Here is a 15,914-nt window from a genome sequence, read left to right on the forward strand (position 1 = left end):
GCATCATTCACCAGGTAACCCTAAACATCATTTTCATTCATTGTCCTTCCAGGTTTCTTTTCAAAGCACCAGCTGTGTCAGCCTTTGGAGCTTGGGAGACAGCACAAAAGGCTCATTCCTGTTCATTCAGGAATTATTTCTGTGAAACAAGGCAATCCAGCATTAAAGCAGCTCTTACCTCAACATGTACAGAACAATAATAATAAATACTATGACTAGGAGGGAGGACAGGGCCACCATCACAGCTATAATGGGAGTCTCATCTGCAAGAGGAAGAGAAAGGTGTGGTTATGGACATTGGAAAACATCCAGAGCCATCATTTAACAATTTCTGCTTGAAGAAAAATTCTGATGATGATATTAGTAATAAAAACATAATAAATAATAAATAGCATGAAGTGATGTTGCAATTTTCCAGCCTGAGAGTGAAAACAGAAAAGGATGAGTGAGCACCATGTGCCTCAGACACTCCCAGGTCAGATTAAAACCTGAAACCACCACTCAGAGCAACTCAATCTTCTCCAAGAGCTGGTCACTGTGAAATTGTGACCTCGCAGATGAAAAGGGTGATGGAGAAAACTGGGACTGGGTTTTTTTGAGGTTCTTTCTGCACAACTGAATGGCAGAAAGGGCACGTGATGGCCCAACAGACACCAGCAGAAATTTCTTCTGTCAGCTGGAAATCTACAAAAAAAAATCTACAACATTTTTCTGCCTGAGACTTAAGGGTCCAGAGTTCCTACCAGGCCCATGAGTTTGGTATAAGGAATGTTTAGTATGTGATAAGAAACTTTATATTAAATGGGTGAAAACTGTGACCTCTCTAACATCCCACAGACACATTTGGAACACCACCACGATTTTGCTTCCAGTTCTTTGTCAAACAGGACGAGAGGACAAAGCTTCCTGCTGCCCCTGGGATCTGAACAGCTCCAAGGGTGAGATTTGGTGTGGACCAGGCTGCCCAGAGCAGCTGTGGCTGCCCCTGCACCCCTGGAAGTGCCCAAGGGCAGGCTGGATGGGGTTGGAGAAACCTGGGATGGTGGAACGTGTCTGGGGTAGAACTGGATGAGTTTTAAGCTCCTTTCCGACTCAACCATTCCATGATTCTGTAATTACAGAATAATCTGGGTTGGAAATGACCTCCAGAGACCATCTACCAGTCCAACCCCCTACCTTTCCTCCCTGGAAATACAGAGTTCAGAGAGCAGGAGAGCTCAGACACCACCAGGCACCCAATCTGGCTTCCTTGCAGAAGCTCCTCAAGGGCAGGTACCTCACAATTCCCTCAGAAAAACACTTAAATTACTCTGAAACACTCCCATCCTGCATGACCCACAACAGATTTTATTTTTCCTTTAAATAACCCATTTCCATCTCGTGCTGGAGGTCAGTGAATCAGTGGTTGGTGCTGGCAAATCCCCCAGATGGGTTGGAAGCCAAGCAGCTCCAACCAGGGAGGAGGAGAAGTGCCCTGAAGGGCATTTTTTCAGATAAATGTGGATGCCAGCCATGCCAGCTGGGGATATTTCCATTTTCCATCAGCTCCCTCCATCTGAGGGGGCCACCACACTGTGTCTACACAGCCCCAGGAGGCTGCAGGGCTCGAGCCTTTTCCACCTTCTGTGCACCCATTTCCCTGCAGATCCCTCTCCGTGTGGCTCAGCAATTTCAGCCAGCAGATTTCCTTAGCTGGGGTTTATTTTCCCTAATTTTTATCCATTTCCCTATTTTTTTCTCCTAGGGGTTTATTTTATCCATCTCTGAGCTACCTAAGGGCACTCTGATTGTATTTTTGTGTTTGCTCCTCTGTCCTGTGAGGTTTGGGAATGTTATTTCTATTAAAACATACGATTTTTAAAATATTTGTTAAATATTTCTATTAAAACATTATTTTTGTGTCATGATTTCAAGGTAATGACCCAATGTAGTAAATAAAAAAATTAAATTATCCTGGTTTTGCATGTTTTTGTCCTTCTCATCTGCTGCTTTAATGTGGCAGCACCTCCCATAGCCCAAAAGGAATTTATTGGGAATTCTGCCTTTCCCACAGCCCAAATGGAATTTATTGGGAATTCTGCTTCTCCCACAGCCCAAAGGGAATTTATTGGGAATTCTGCCTCTCCCACAGCCCAAATGGAATTTATTGGGAATTCTTCCTTTCCCAAAGCCCAAAGGGAATTTATTGGGAATTCTTCCTTTCCCACAGCCCAAAAGGAATTTATTGGGAATTCTGCCTCCTGCACACCTCAGTAGGTGATGAGCCTTGGCATTCCCCATCCCAAAACCAAGAACAGGTTGGTGTTGGCCCAACCACAGCCAGCCCTGGCCCCTCACTGAGACTTCTGAGCACAGCCACCACCTCCATCCTGTGTGCAGGAGAGGAAGAAGAGCTGCCATGCCAAAACCTGTGGTGTTAAATCACTGTTGGATCATTTTTTCCTGTCTTGGCTGGAGTTAAGCTCAGCCTAAGCAGTGCTGGAGCTGCAGGATGCAGATTTGAGGGCAGGGAGGGTGTGCCAGCAGGGTGCAGGGAGTTTGGAGGTTTTTTGGGTTTTTTTTGCAGCTGTTCTTTGCACACATCTGGTAGGATGAGGAGTTGGAGCTTTCCCACCCAGCCCAGTCCAGGGTGAAAAGGAGCTGGAGGGTCCCAGCTGCTCCTGCCAGCCCTGCTGAGCTCTGCCAACCCCCCTAGAGCTCCTCCAGCCCCAGCCTGAGGGCTTCATGCTGGCAATCCACCTGGAAAAGGGACAAGGACTCAACCTTCTGCTCCCCTGGTGCTGCAGCACCCACTGCACTCCTGAGCTTGGGAGGCAGCAGGAGGCTCAAATCTTCTCCTGGTCCCTCTGAGGAGCCACCAAACCTCCCTCTGGAGCTTGGGAGCATGTCCCAGCTGCTGACAGCTGTCACCCAGACCTGGGTGCAGCCATGGCAGAGGGATGGGGCTGGGCAGCCCCTCCCTGCTCCACATCTGGCAACATCTGCCCACAAAACCAGTCACAGAATGGTTTGGGTTGGAAGGAACCTTGGAGATCATCCCACTCCACTCCACCTTGCACCACCCCAGGTTGCTCCAAGCCCCATCCAAGGTGGATTTGGACACTTCCAGGGATGGGGCTGCCACAAATCTCTGGGCATCCCATGCCAGGGCCTCACCTCCCTCACAGTCAAGACTTTATTCCCGATATCTAAACCTACTCCCAGTTTGAAGCCATTTCCCCTTGTCCCATTTGCTCCTGTTAAATATCCCTTATTTAATCTGATTTCCTCACTATATTTATAACAATATTAACAATATGAATATAAATCTTGTTAGGAAGTCAGATGTAGTCCCATTTCTTTTTCTTTGCCCTCAGGAGCAAGGATGAAGGATGGCAGAGAGAGCACAAAGTCAGGCCTAAGCCAGGCCAGACCTGAGGGAATTACACTGAGCATGTCTGCAGAGGCTTAGCCACAATTTCAGATGAGTTCCTTTGGACCTGCATCCTTTTTATTCCCTCTGCTAAGTGGAAGGGAATAAAAGGAGATGCTCAGAGCATCTGTCTGGGTGAGGCAGGCACAGAGAGCAGCACCAGGCAGAGTTTGCATCAGAGCCAGGATGAAAACACACACACACACAGAGGCAGCTGATTCCTCCAGGTGGGAGCAGCCCAGCTCTGCCCGCTCCTGGAGTGCTAAAGCCATCAGTAATTGCAAATATTCTGGTAGAGATGCCAGTTCTCAGAGCTGAGAGATGGAAAAATGTCCCCAAAGTGCTGTTCTCTTACAAGAAATGGATTTGTGTTACTGCTTGCCAACAGAATGAGGAGAACAATAATTATTCCCATCATCTGCTGGATGGGTTTGGATCAAATTGTGTAAGTCACAGTCAATAAAGACAATTCAGCAGCAAAAAACCACAACAAACCCAAAAGGAAATATCCTGAATGGCTTTTCAGACTTGGGTCATGCAGCTCTAGGGACGTGCTGACATTCTCAGAGCAGGAACAATTGGTACCTAACAGGACATGTACAAATTGGAATGGGATTGTTTCGTTCTAGAAAGAAAAGCTCCACAGAAATTAAGGAATCAGTGTGTCACCAGCTCTTTTAAAGAGCTTGAGAGGCATCATAAAAACACATTTGGAAGTCCTAAGGAGAGCTCTCTGATAGCAGAATGCTTCTGGAATTGTTTTTACTGAGTAAAGAGCAATGAAATGTAACATTCTTACCTCTTCTGTCAGAGTTACCTGCAGAAAAAGAAAACAAAAGTCTCTTAGCAACAAAGGAACAAGACATTTTAGTAACTCAGGAAGGATCAAAGACCAAGACAGGAACAAATTTAGTAACTCTCATCATCTGCCTGTAAATCTTTCCTTTAAAACACTAGCTATAAAACCAGGATGTTAAAATGAATTTCTGAGTAAGGAAAAAGGAACAAATCCTGAGTTTTTATCAGCAAAACAAGGAGCTGAATCCAAGCTTTAACATCACTAAACACAACTTACTGTTTAAACCCATAACCAGCAAGTCACTGGTGTAATTCATTAGCACTTAAATATCAGGAGATAACACTGGTACATCATTTTAAGAGTGTGGCTGAGCCAAGAGCTCAATTAGGAGCAGCTGGGCTCAGGGATGGGGGCGAGGGCAGCCAAGGGAAGTCTCTACCTGCTGGGCTGGATGGCTCATCCAGAGGGCACAGGAACAAACCTGTGCCAGGGAGAGCAGAGCAGAGCCTGGCTTTCCTGGCTTTCCTGGCCATGAGCTGGCTGTGAAGAGCTGCAGCACAGGGCTGAGGACAATCCTGGTGGGTTTGGACAAGGAGGAACTGCCCCTCCAAATGTGACCTTCTGGCTCTGTCCCCTTCTTGACCACCACTTAATTCTTCCATGATAACACTAACATTTCCTGTTAAATCTAATTTATGGCTGCCCTCATGGCAAGGGCATAGTCCTAAAACTGATTTTGTTCCTTGATAAATTACTAGAGATAAAGAAAGAATTAGGTTTGATCATTTGTTCTCTGGGGTGACATCAAGTGAGAAGCCACTTCTGGCCTTGATGGTATCGTGGCATGCACCAGGGGAGTTCACCAAAACTGGTAACCCAAATCACAAAAAGGCACTGGAGACACAAAAATGAATAAATTCAGCCCTCTCATGAGCACACATCATATTACAAAATCCAGATACTGGCAGCTTAAGGCTTTTGCCTCCATCTCTCCTACATTTATACCAAACTTGGCCCATGTGTGTGTCTGAGGCTATGCCAGACTCCTTCAAAAAGGATTTGGGTTGGGAAGGAAGCTGGATGAGTTCAGGGGCGGCAGAACACTACAAAAGCTGAGTTCTGAACTTCCTTCAACCACATCCCTTCCCATGCTGGTAGCAAAGACAACTTCACTGCAGCTTCAGGGGCTGTGGCTTCCGAAGATTCCCAGAGGAAGAGGGCACACACATCCCTTGGGAAATTGGTTCTTAAGGAATATAGACTTGACACCTCCGTGCATTAACTCCACCATCATCTTATTTCAGGGTTTTCTAATCCACAATCAAGTTACCAATCCTGTTTTCCCACTAAATCCCAATTGCCATCTTCCTACTGCAAGTTGGAGACAGGCAGCACCCAAAATGGGTCTCAAACAATACAATGAGCAAATCATGGCTGAAGAGAAACAGCTCAGCAAAGATTTCTGGTCACCTCAGCCTCTTTTTGCCTGATTTTTCACTCTTAACCAGGACTGAGCAGCCACAATACATTTTATGGGGCCATTTTCATGATATGCCAAGAGGGGAATGGGATCAGGATGGCAACAGAGACAAATCTCTCTCATCTGGACCTTTTAAAGATTGAAATTGCCCAACTAATGGAGAAAATTGATAATGTAAGGAGAGAATCACAGAATAGTTTGGGTTGGAAGCAAAGATCATCTAATGCAACTGTGGATACCTTTCACTAGATGATCTTGGCCTAAACCTTTGGTCAGACAAACCTCATCGGAAGAGGTTTGAGAGTCCTCTTGTTTTGCATCACCATGGAATTGTCCCCAAAGCGTTTTTTTGCTCCATTTTGCTCAGCCAAACGAAAGAAGAGCAAAGAAACAAACTCAGAGGCGGGGTGGCCTGGAGAAGGAGAAGAAGGAGAAGAAGAAGAAGGAGGAGAAGAAGGAGAAAGAGGAGAAGAAGGAGAAAGAGAAGAAGGAGAAGAAGAAGAAGGAGGAGAAGAAGAAGGAGGAGAAGGAGAAGAAGGAGAAGAAGGAGAAGGAGAAGAAGAAGAAGAAGAAGAAGAAGAAGAAGAAGAAGAAGAAGAAGAAGAAGAAGAAGAAGAGATGGAGGAGGTGCCTACCATTGTGGGAAGCAGAAGAGGTCTCCTGTGTTGTCACCAGCATGCTGAAATTCCTCTCTGTGGTCTCTGCCTCCGTGCTGGGGACGGTGGCGCGTGGGGCCGACGGCGTCACGCTGGGGAGCAGGGACGGGGCTGGAGGCACAGGCTGGGTTGTCCCCAGCGTGGAGGAGATGTTGAGGCTGCCAGTGGTGGCATTGGGGGAGATTCTGGCAGCTGTGGTTGGAGGAGGTTTTGGCGCTGTGGTAGGAACAGTCCCCGGAGTGCTCATGTTGAGCCTGTGTGTGTTGGGCGTGGTCCCATCCTCAGGACCTGCTGTGGGAGCTTTGGTGGGGCTCCTGGGGGAGGTGGACGCTGTTGTGGGTGGCTCTGAGAAGGGAAAAGCACAGGGGAAGCTCTGTGAGATTCTCTTCTGTCATACTGAGGGGTTTAGATGCTGCAGATTCATGTGACTCTAACTATAAGGATAAAACACCCAACAAATCCTGAGCACAGGACAGGAAATGCTCTGCACAGCAGGAGATACAAATGTCAAAAAAATAAACCCTGAACAGGTGCTATTTATGGGGATGTCCAAACATTAGAGGTCCTGGAGGTGAGGATCAATATTTCTCTGAGCTAAAGCTGTGGGCCCCATTTATGTGCACCTGAAGCTCATCACCCTCTTTCCAACAATTTGTTACAGCTACATGGAGGACAGAAGGAATGAGACACTGAGCACATTCCCATTCACTCCTTTGATCGTAAAGATGGGATAAAAAGAGATGAGGAGCACAGTTTACCTGTTGTAACGTTGTTAGCACCTACACTTATCAGGCCACTTCCGAGCAAAAGGAGAAAGAGCCACAAATCCATGTTGACCTGGGGAGGAAAGCACAGAACACATATTAAACCCTGATGCAATATCATCCCAAAGTATTCCAAGGTGGGGATGTTGCTGTGCATCTTGAAAAGCTCAGAGGGAGGAGTGGAAGTGTGGCTGGAGTCCCTGCAGGCATCTGGATGGGAAGGATTTATGGGTGAGTTCATACAACAAGGGGAAAACACATGGAGAAATCCCAGTCTGGTGGAGCAGCAAAGTGTCCATGGATGAAGCAGGGAATGGGTGAACTGTGGGAGAGCATGAGAAGAACAAACTGAGCATTAAAACCAAATATCTGGTCTTAAAGGAGATTAATGAATAGTTTATATAGCAGTCTGCAAATGGCTGTACTCTGAGCAAACTCAAAGGCAATTCAGCTGAAGACCATGGCAAAGAGCCTTGATCCCAAATGCCCCAGAAGTGGAGGCAGGAATGAAGGAGAGGTCAGCTCCCCTTGGCTCACTGACACCTGAAATGTTCCTGGGCAGGGGCAGGACACTCAGCTCCATTCAAACCCTGCTGGATTCCCTGTGTATGTGGTCAGAACAAACACTCACACATAATCCAAGAAGATCAGCGAGTTCAGGCTGCACGCCCATACTGTACGTGCTTCCCAGGAAACATCCAGCAGAATTACAGGACGATGACATCAGTAAAATCATTTCCCCCAGCCCTTTCTAATACAAGATTTTTATGGTGATTTCTTTCCTCTGGAGACCTCAGAAAGCTCCTGAGAAATGGGTATCATTATCTCCTCCCAAACACCTACGGATCCAGAGGCCCAGAGACGTCATCGTGCTGGCCAGGACAGAGCCCAGAGCTGCCAAGTCCAGGTCAGCACGTGGCCACGGGGCCTTCCAAGGATGGGGCAACACCTCTCCTCTGCTCTGAGCCCAGAGAGGGCTTGCAGACAGCTCTGCTCCATGCCATGGGCCAGCAGCTGCAGCACGACTCCTGTCCTTCAGGCTTTTGTCCTGTGTCCAGTTGCATCTCCAGGATCTCCCAGGAGAGATCTTGCTGCCAAGTCAACCTGAGGAGCTGCCAAGAATGGGTTTTATTCCCTCCCCCTCTGATAGACCTTGTGTTGTTTGTGCTTCTTCTATTTATTTAAATCTGCTTCATGTAGACCCATCCCAAACTCTGGGCAGAAGGACAATACTGAAGTCATCCACGCGCTGGAAACGCTATCAGCAATACAAGATCCTCCCACCAGCATCACCTACTTACATGTTTTTCCTCCTCCTCCAAAAGAAAACCTGGCAAAAATCGACCTTACTCAGTGACCAAAAGGTCAGAAAAACCCTGAACCAGAAGGAAATCAAGCTTTGGAGATAAGAGCTTTCCATAGGCTCTGTCCATGGCCAGCTCTGCTGCTGCAAGCAGGGCAGGTCTTTCTCCAAGGGTCCCACTGGTGTGAGCAGCCAGCATTCCAGAGGGTTTCATCACCAGTTAAAATATCTGTCTGCATGAATTTGACTTGATTCAGTCCTCCTGTCACTGCTGAGAGCAGCACTGGTCCTGCAATGCCTCCCCCAGGCTGTGCTCCAGGGTAGGATGTCAGGAAAAACCCACAACCAGTAGTTTGATGGTTTGATGACATGTTCCACTCATGGTGGTTAATACACCCCACTCAGCTTGGTCAGACACTTGTCACAGCCTGGTCTACACAAGTTTGGCTTTGAGGAGAAAATCTATTATTTATAAGGAATAAATTCTTCCCTGTGAGGGTGGTGAGGCACAGGATGCCCAGAGAAGCTGCAGCTGCCCCTGGATCCCTGGAAGTGTCCAAGACCAGGTTGGACAGGGCTTGGAGCAACCTGGGGTAGTGGAGGATGTCCCTGTCCAGAGCAGAGGGGTGGAAGTGAATGATTTATAAGGTCCCTTCCCAACCCAAACAATTCCATAATTCTATGATTTTTGTACCTTTCTGCAGGAGGCAGATTGTCCAAGCATTCCACTGTGGAACCCCACAGAAATAAGGAGCTCATCCTGAGGGGACCCATGTGCAAAAGCAGGAGGAAGTTAAACACACACTGAAACTCCAGAGAACAGAAATGATGGCACAGAAATGCTCTGCAAACCTCACAAGAGCTGATGAAAGCACAAGATCTCGTCATCACAACCACTTCCCTCACTGGGAAGCCATCACTGCCACAGCAAGGACACCGTGGCAAAGGAAAGGGGAAGACTCATCTCTTCTGGAAGAACTGCTGGGAAAAACGTGACCACTGGCTGTGTTTTGATGAATATTTGCACAAAAACACCATTCACTGAGGTGGATATGGCTCCTTTCTCTTCCCCTAATTTGTTTCTCAAGAGTTCCCCTTCTTTTGGGATCCAGTTCATTTGGGATCCCCATTCATTTTGAGTTCCGTTTATTTGGGATCCTGTTCACTTGGAATCCAAAATCACTTGGGATTCCCATTCATTTGTGGTTCTGCTAATTTATGATCCCACTCATTTGGAATCCCATTTGTTTGGCATTCCCATTTATTTATTATCCCATTAATTTAGGATCCCTATTTACATCAGGTCCTCGTAAATTTGGGATCCCATTCATTTAGGATTCCCATTCATGTGGGATTCCACTCATCCCATTTCTGCTCCTGTTCCAGGTAAGCTATGCCAGAGCCTCCCCACATCTTCCCTTGGTATTAAAGCAGGACACAGAGGGTGGGAGCAAAGAAGGAAAAGCCATTAATTCCCTCTCTGCTCTCCATTATTAGGAAATAACCCACAAAGGATAAAAGAGTTTGGGTTTATTTCCATAAACCATGATTGCTACACGGATGAGAGCTACAGGAGACTCCTGGACTGGCTGCAAAGCCCCTTTGGGATGGTGGGATGATCACAGAATCATTTAGGTTGAAAAAGACCCCGAAGCTCATCAAGTCCAGCCATCAATGAGGGTCCCTCCTTCGCTGAGCTGCCAGCACAGCTCTGGGATTACATCAGCAGGCAGGGAGCTCTAAACCCCCCTTGATTCTACATTTCATCAGTTCATTGATCCATGAGTGGATTGCAGGAGGAGGAAGGGCTTGGCAAGGGGAGATAATGCTGGATTTATATAATAATATATAGCCCTGCCCTGCTTTGGTGAAGAAAGCTGGATGCGGGCAGTCCGTGCAGAACCTGAGTTTTTATGGCTTTATTACTGTGACTGTCAGAAGGAATGGGATGCTGGGAGCATCCCAGCTTGCTGTGCACATCATTACCCAAAAATCCAGATCCCTGGAGCTGCTCCTGTGACCGGCAATCAGCTGCCAGAGCTGCTTTATCACCTTAAAACCAGATCCGGAGCAGGGAGCAGGCAAAGAGCCCCGTGCAGGGGGAGGGGCTGTGCCAGCCCAGCTCCCACTTCCCAGCCCCTGCTTTAAAACCCTCCCTATTCCCAAAAGCAGCATAAATAACGCCAGCACTTCATCATTCCCCACTCCTTAACATAAAAGGCCTCGAGAGTCCTACCCCAAAGCTGGAGAAACCCGAGTCTCCCTTCCCCCTCGGCTCCCCCTCCCTGCTGCTTTCGGAAACGGAGAGGAAATACTTGTAATGTTATCAACATAAACACAGCTCTTGGCCGGCTGCAACATCCTGCGAGCTCTGCAGAAAAACACCCTGACGTCAGGGCTCTGCCCAGCAGAATGGAGCTGGAGGCTCTGGCAGTGCTGCTCCACAGGGTCGGGATGCTCAGCATCGTGTCTCCTTCCTTTTTCAAAGATCAGGCTTGGAAACCTCAGTAATTGCCACTGGCGTGCCCATAAATATTATATATATATATATGTATTTTTTTTTATGTGTATAGATGTAGATATAGATTTATAGTGTATGTGCACTGCATTCTTCCATAAACTGCTTGGGATCTTCCTTATAGGAAGGGCTGGATTTTAAGCTGCATATCTATATAGATAGAGATGATATAGATATACAGACATATAGATGATATAGATGATATAGATATAGATATATAGTGTATGTACACTGCATTCTTCCATAAACTGCTTGGGATCTTCCTCATAGGAAAAACTGGATTTTAAGCTGCATATCTGTATAGATATAGATGATATAGATATACAGACATATAGATGATATATAGATATATAGTGTATGTACATTGCATTCTTCCATAAACTCCTTGGGATCCTCCTTATAGGAAAAGATGGATTTTAAGCTGCCTATCTACATAGACATGAAGATATAGATATAGATAGAGATATATAGTGTATGTACACTGCATTCTTCCATAAACTGCTCGGGATCTTCCTTATAGGAAGGGCTGGATTTTAAACTGCATATCTATATAGATATATAGTGTATGTGCACTGCATTCTTCCATAAACTGCTCAGGATCTTCCTTATAGGAAAAGCTGAATTTTAAACTGTATATCTATATAGATATAGATAAATATATAGATGTATAGATACACAGTGTATGTACACTGCATTCTTCCATAAACTGCTCAGGATCTTCCTTACAGGAAAAGCTGGATTTTAAGCTGCATATCTATAGATATAGATATATAGTGTATGTGCACTGCATTCTTCCATAAACTGCTTGGGATCTTCCTCATAGGAAAAGCTGGATTTTAAACTGCCTATCTATACAGATATAGATGATATAGATATAGATATATAGATGATATAGATATAGATATAGATATAGATATAGATATAGATATAGATATAGAGTGTATGTACAGTGCATTCTTCCATAAACTGCTCAGGATCTTCCTTATAGGAAAAGCTGGATTTTAAGCTGCAGGATGTATGTTTTAAAAGAAGCAGATCTTGTCAGGATGATTGATGCCAGAGAGGGGAGAAAAAAATAAAGGAAATAATCTCTTTATAAAGTAATAAGTAGCTTCAAAATGCCTGTGCTGGTGCTGCAGGGGGGTCAGGCTGCAGGATCACCCTGCCGTGCTTGCAGAATGCAAAGAATTGGAGTTTATTGCTGCAGAAAGTGCCCAGCCCAACCCGGATACAGCCGTCCACAATCAAAGGCAGGATTTACCCCCACCTCTGACATATTCCTAATTCCTGGAAAATGAGGCAATCTTTTTCTGTGTGCACTGAGGAGACACAACCTGAATTCTAACCAGCTTTGCTGGGACCCCAGAAATCCCTGCTGTCATCAGGAGGATGCTGAAAGGCAGTGGTGAGACTGAGACTGCCTCGTGCTGGCTCCAAATGCAGTGAAAAATAAAAATAATGTTCAGTTTTCCTCTTTTTTTGTGGGCAGGGGGAGAGGGTGCAGAACTGGGAGCAATGTTGGCTCTTTGAAGCCACTCACAGTAGGGTGAGAACAAGCACGAGCATAAAGAAAGGGGAAAAAGGTCATTTTTAAAATTCTTTTTGGTGGCAGCAAGCCATCAGCATGCCTCAGCCACCCTGGAAAACAAACCTGCCATTCCCTCTCCCCCTCCCTGCTCCTTTTAAATCCTGTTTGTGGATTTCCAGCCTCTCACTGGAGCTGTGATCCACGGCAGAGGAGCTGGTCCCATAGCAGGGCAACTTCATCATAACCCAAAGCTCTCAGGGAGATGCAAAGAATAAAAACACACATGGAATAGCCGAGGGCTGCAGCGAGTTGGCCATCACAGGGAGAGAAGAATTGAATTTAGGGAGGGAAAAGGGTTTTGTTGCACTAAAAGGCAGTGACTAATTCCTTGCATGTGTCTCCGAAGCTGAAGCAAGGCCTTTGATGTGTCACTGAACATTATCCCCCCACCCTCTGCTGTTCCACTCTTCACCAGAAAAGATGAATCACAGCAGCCATTCACCCTTTCTGAAAATCCATTTAGTTTTCTTCTTTCTTTTTTTATTTTTTTCTTTCTTCTATTAAACAAACAGGCAGCTCCACACCAGCGACAGCCCCTGTACGGAGCGGGGCAGGAGGAGGAGGAGGAGGAGGAAGAGCCTGTGGGCAGGGCCTGCAGCTTGGCTTTCTCCACCTGCTCAACCTTCCCCAAATCACTGCTCTCCTGCACACCAGGATTTGCTCATGGCATGCTTTGGAAGGCACCTTAAAAACCATCCAGATCCAACCTCCTGCTGTGGGCAGAGACACTTTCCACTATCCCAAGTTGCTCCAAGCCCTGTCCAACATGACCTTGGACACTGCCAGGGATCCAGAGGCAGCCAGAACAGCTGCTCTGGGCAACCTCTGCCAGGGCTTTAACAACCTCACATTAATGAATTTCTCCACCTAATTCTGCTTCCTGGCAGTGTGAAGTAATTTCATCCTGTCCCATCACTCCAGACCCTTGTCCAAAGTCCCTCTCCAGCTCTCATGGAGTTCCTTTAGTCACTGGGTTTTGAAGGCCTCCCTGGAACCTTCTCTTCTCCAGGTGAGCATCCCCAGCTCTGCCATCTACCTCCAGAGCAGAGGGGCTCCAGTTCTGGGAGCATTTTCATGTCCTTCAGTTCAACAGGTGAACACACACTCATCTTTCAAAGAGTAACACCATGATCTGTGCAAGGAGGGAACCCAACCCTATTCCCACCTGGATTTCTGGGCACCTAGAAATATCTGTCACTGCTAGGATAATGCTAAAATCTGCTGCTCTGAACCAGGATCAGCCTTTCCTGTGGATATGAACCTGAGTGAGATGTCAACCCATCCCCTGGTGATCCTCTCTCAAAGCCCATCCAGCAGCAACAACGTGTGTGAAGCCATCATGGGGGATGGAGAGGATCACGATGGAGAGGATCAGGAGTTCACCAGCCAGAATCTGGATGGAGGCTCCCAAGCAGGTCCAGGGAGGGGATCCTGCCCCTCTGCTCAGCAGTGGGGAGGCCACACCTGCAGCACTGGGTGCCAGCACAGGAGGGACATGGACAGACTGGGGACAGCCCAGGGAGGGGCTGGAGCATCTGTGCCCTGAGGAAGGGCTGGGAGAGCTGGGAATGCTCACAAGGAGAGGAGAAGGTTCCAGGAAGGTTTGGGAGAGCTGGGACTGCTCAGAAGGAGAAGAGAAGGTTCAGGAAGGTTTGGGAGAGCTGGGACTGCTCAGAAGGACAAGAGAAGGTTCTGGGGCCTCATCCCTGTCCATCCACACCTGCAGAGAGGACAGAGCCAGGCTGTTGCCAGGGGTGGCCAGGGACAGGACAAGGGGCTGTGGGCACACACTGACCACAGGAGGGTCCCTCTGAACAGCAGGGAACACATTTTGGCTGTGAGGTGCTGACACAGGTTGCCCAAGGATGTTGTGGATTCTCCTTCCTTGGAAACATTCCAATTTTGTCTGGACACTGTCCTGTGCAACCGGATCTGGCAGCTCTGCTGGTGCAGGAGGTTGGATCAGATGACTTCCAGAGGTTCCTTCCAAAATCAATCACTGTGATTCTGTAAATGCAAACTTTTCAAAAAGCAAATCTGCTGGATTTGTGGAGTAAGAAAGCAGCCAGCACTGAGGAGGAGAGCCCTACACCATGCAGGATGTTGGAAGGGATCAATAAGGATCACCAAGTCCAACTCCTGATCCTGAACAGGACAACCCCAAAAATCACACCCTGTGCCTGAGAGCTTCTGAACACTTCTGTGCCTCAACAGTTCTTCTGGAACTGAAGAATAAACTGATGAGGTTTTCAGCAAAAAAACCCCAAACCTAAAAATCAGAGAAAAACAATAAATGTGGATGTTTTGGGGACATGAAATAGTTCCACTTCCTACAAAGATGCAGAAATGGTGACAGTGGGTAGCAGAGAATGGTTTGGGTTGGAAGGGACCCTAAAGATCATCCAGGTCCCACCCCCACAATTAGTCCCTGTAACTGGCACATCAGACCTTGCTCTTCTGCAATATCTTGCTTTTAGGAAAGGATTCTGTCCCTGCATGTTTAAAAACAAGCAACTACTAACAAAGAGCCTACAGACTTGATGGTTTCATGCTAAAAATATGGAAGTACAAGCCAGGGTATGAGGCTACATCCCTGGATGAAGCCAGGGGCAGATCTGTGGCACATCTAAGACCAAGGCCCTCAAATCCTTGTCCATGGAAGGGCACCCATGCCACAGCCACCACCTGAAAACTGCCCGAGATACCTCAGAGGGAAAGAACTACAGGTACAAATTATTTTCCTAATAATAATTTTCCTAATAACTCTCATAATTAGGACAGGTTTAATTTGCCCTCAGCCACTCTTTTCTCCTGGCACCACAGATGTGTGATCATGGGAATATGTGCCAGTTGCTACTGCAGAATAAACTGGAGTGGCTTGGGGAACAAATTATGGAAGAGACAGAGGGGATGAAAAGCTTCCTGGACCTGTAGCAATGGAGAATGAGCAGCTGGAGAGGGTTTCCTAAAGGACAGAGCATTGAGGAGGGACAGGTGAGTGCCAAGAGAAGGAGAAGTTTTGAGGAGGAGAGCAGAGGGAGCTGTCGGGGCAAGGAGAAGGAAGATGAAGGACCAAGTCCAAGCCTGGTCCAGGAGGAAGGTGCTGGGATGGAGGTGAGACCTTCTCTGGGATGATTAGCACAGATCTGCCACAGAAACACCCTCAGAGCTTGTAAAAACCTCTGGCTAGCACAGGACCACTCTCCTGGTGTGCTTTCCCCATGGGATCAGCACTGCAGCACGGCACCGGGAAGTGGAGAACAACACCAGGGAGGCACGGGAGAAGCTGCCTCAACTCATTATTCCAAACCATTAATTAATAACCCAAACAAAAAAAAAGTCAAGGCACACAGGAGCATATTTCCTTAAATATCCCGTTCTAGGGTGTCCCCTC

At 47.0% G+C, this 15,914-nt stretch overlaps 1 protein-coding gene across 2 annotated transcripts in view; it reads right to left on the reverse strand.

Moving 5' to 3' along the window:
- Positions 1–15,914, reverse strand: part of PTPRA (protein tyrosine phosphatase receptor type A) — a 131,226-nt gene that overhangs the window by 23,575 nt on the left and 91,737 nt on the right. For both annotated transcript variants that reach the window (XM_058804366.1, XM_058804368.1), the window contains 4 exons: positions 7,106–7,184; positions 6,327–6,692; positions 4,212–4,229; positions 179–263 (listed from right to left, as the gene is read on the reverse strand). In XM_058804366.1, the coding sequence (XP_058660349.1) occupies positions 179–263; positions 4,212–4,229; positions 6,327–6,692; positions 7,106–7,184 (548 nt within the window). The remainder of the gene's footprint in view (positions 1–178; positions 264–4,211; positions 4,230–6,326; positions 6,693–7,105; positions 7,185–15,914) is intronic.

Source organism: Ammospiza caudacuta, chromosome 4, assembly GCF_027887145.1.
Source record: "Ammospiza caudacuta isolate bAmmCau1 chromosome 4, bAmmCau1.pri, whole genome shotgun sequence".
NCBI classification, from domain to species: Eukaryota; Metazoa; Chordata; class Aves; order Passeriformes; family Passerellidae; genus Ammospiza; species Ammospiza caudacuta.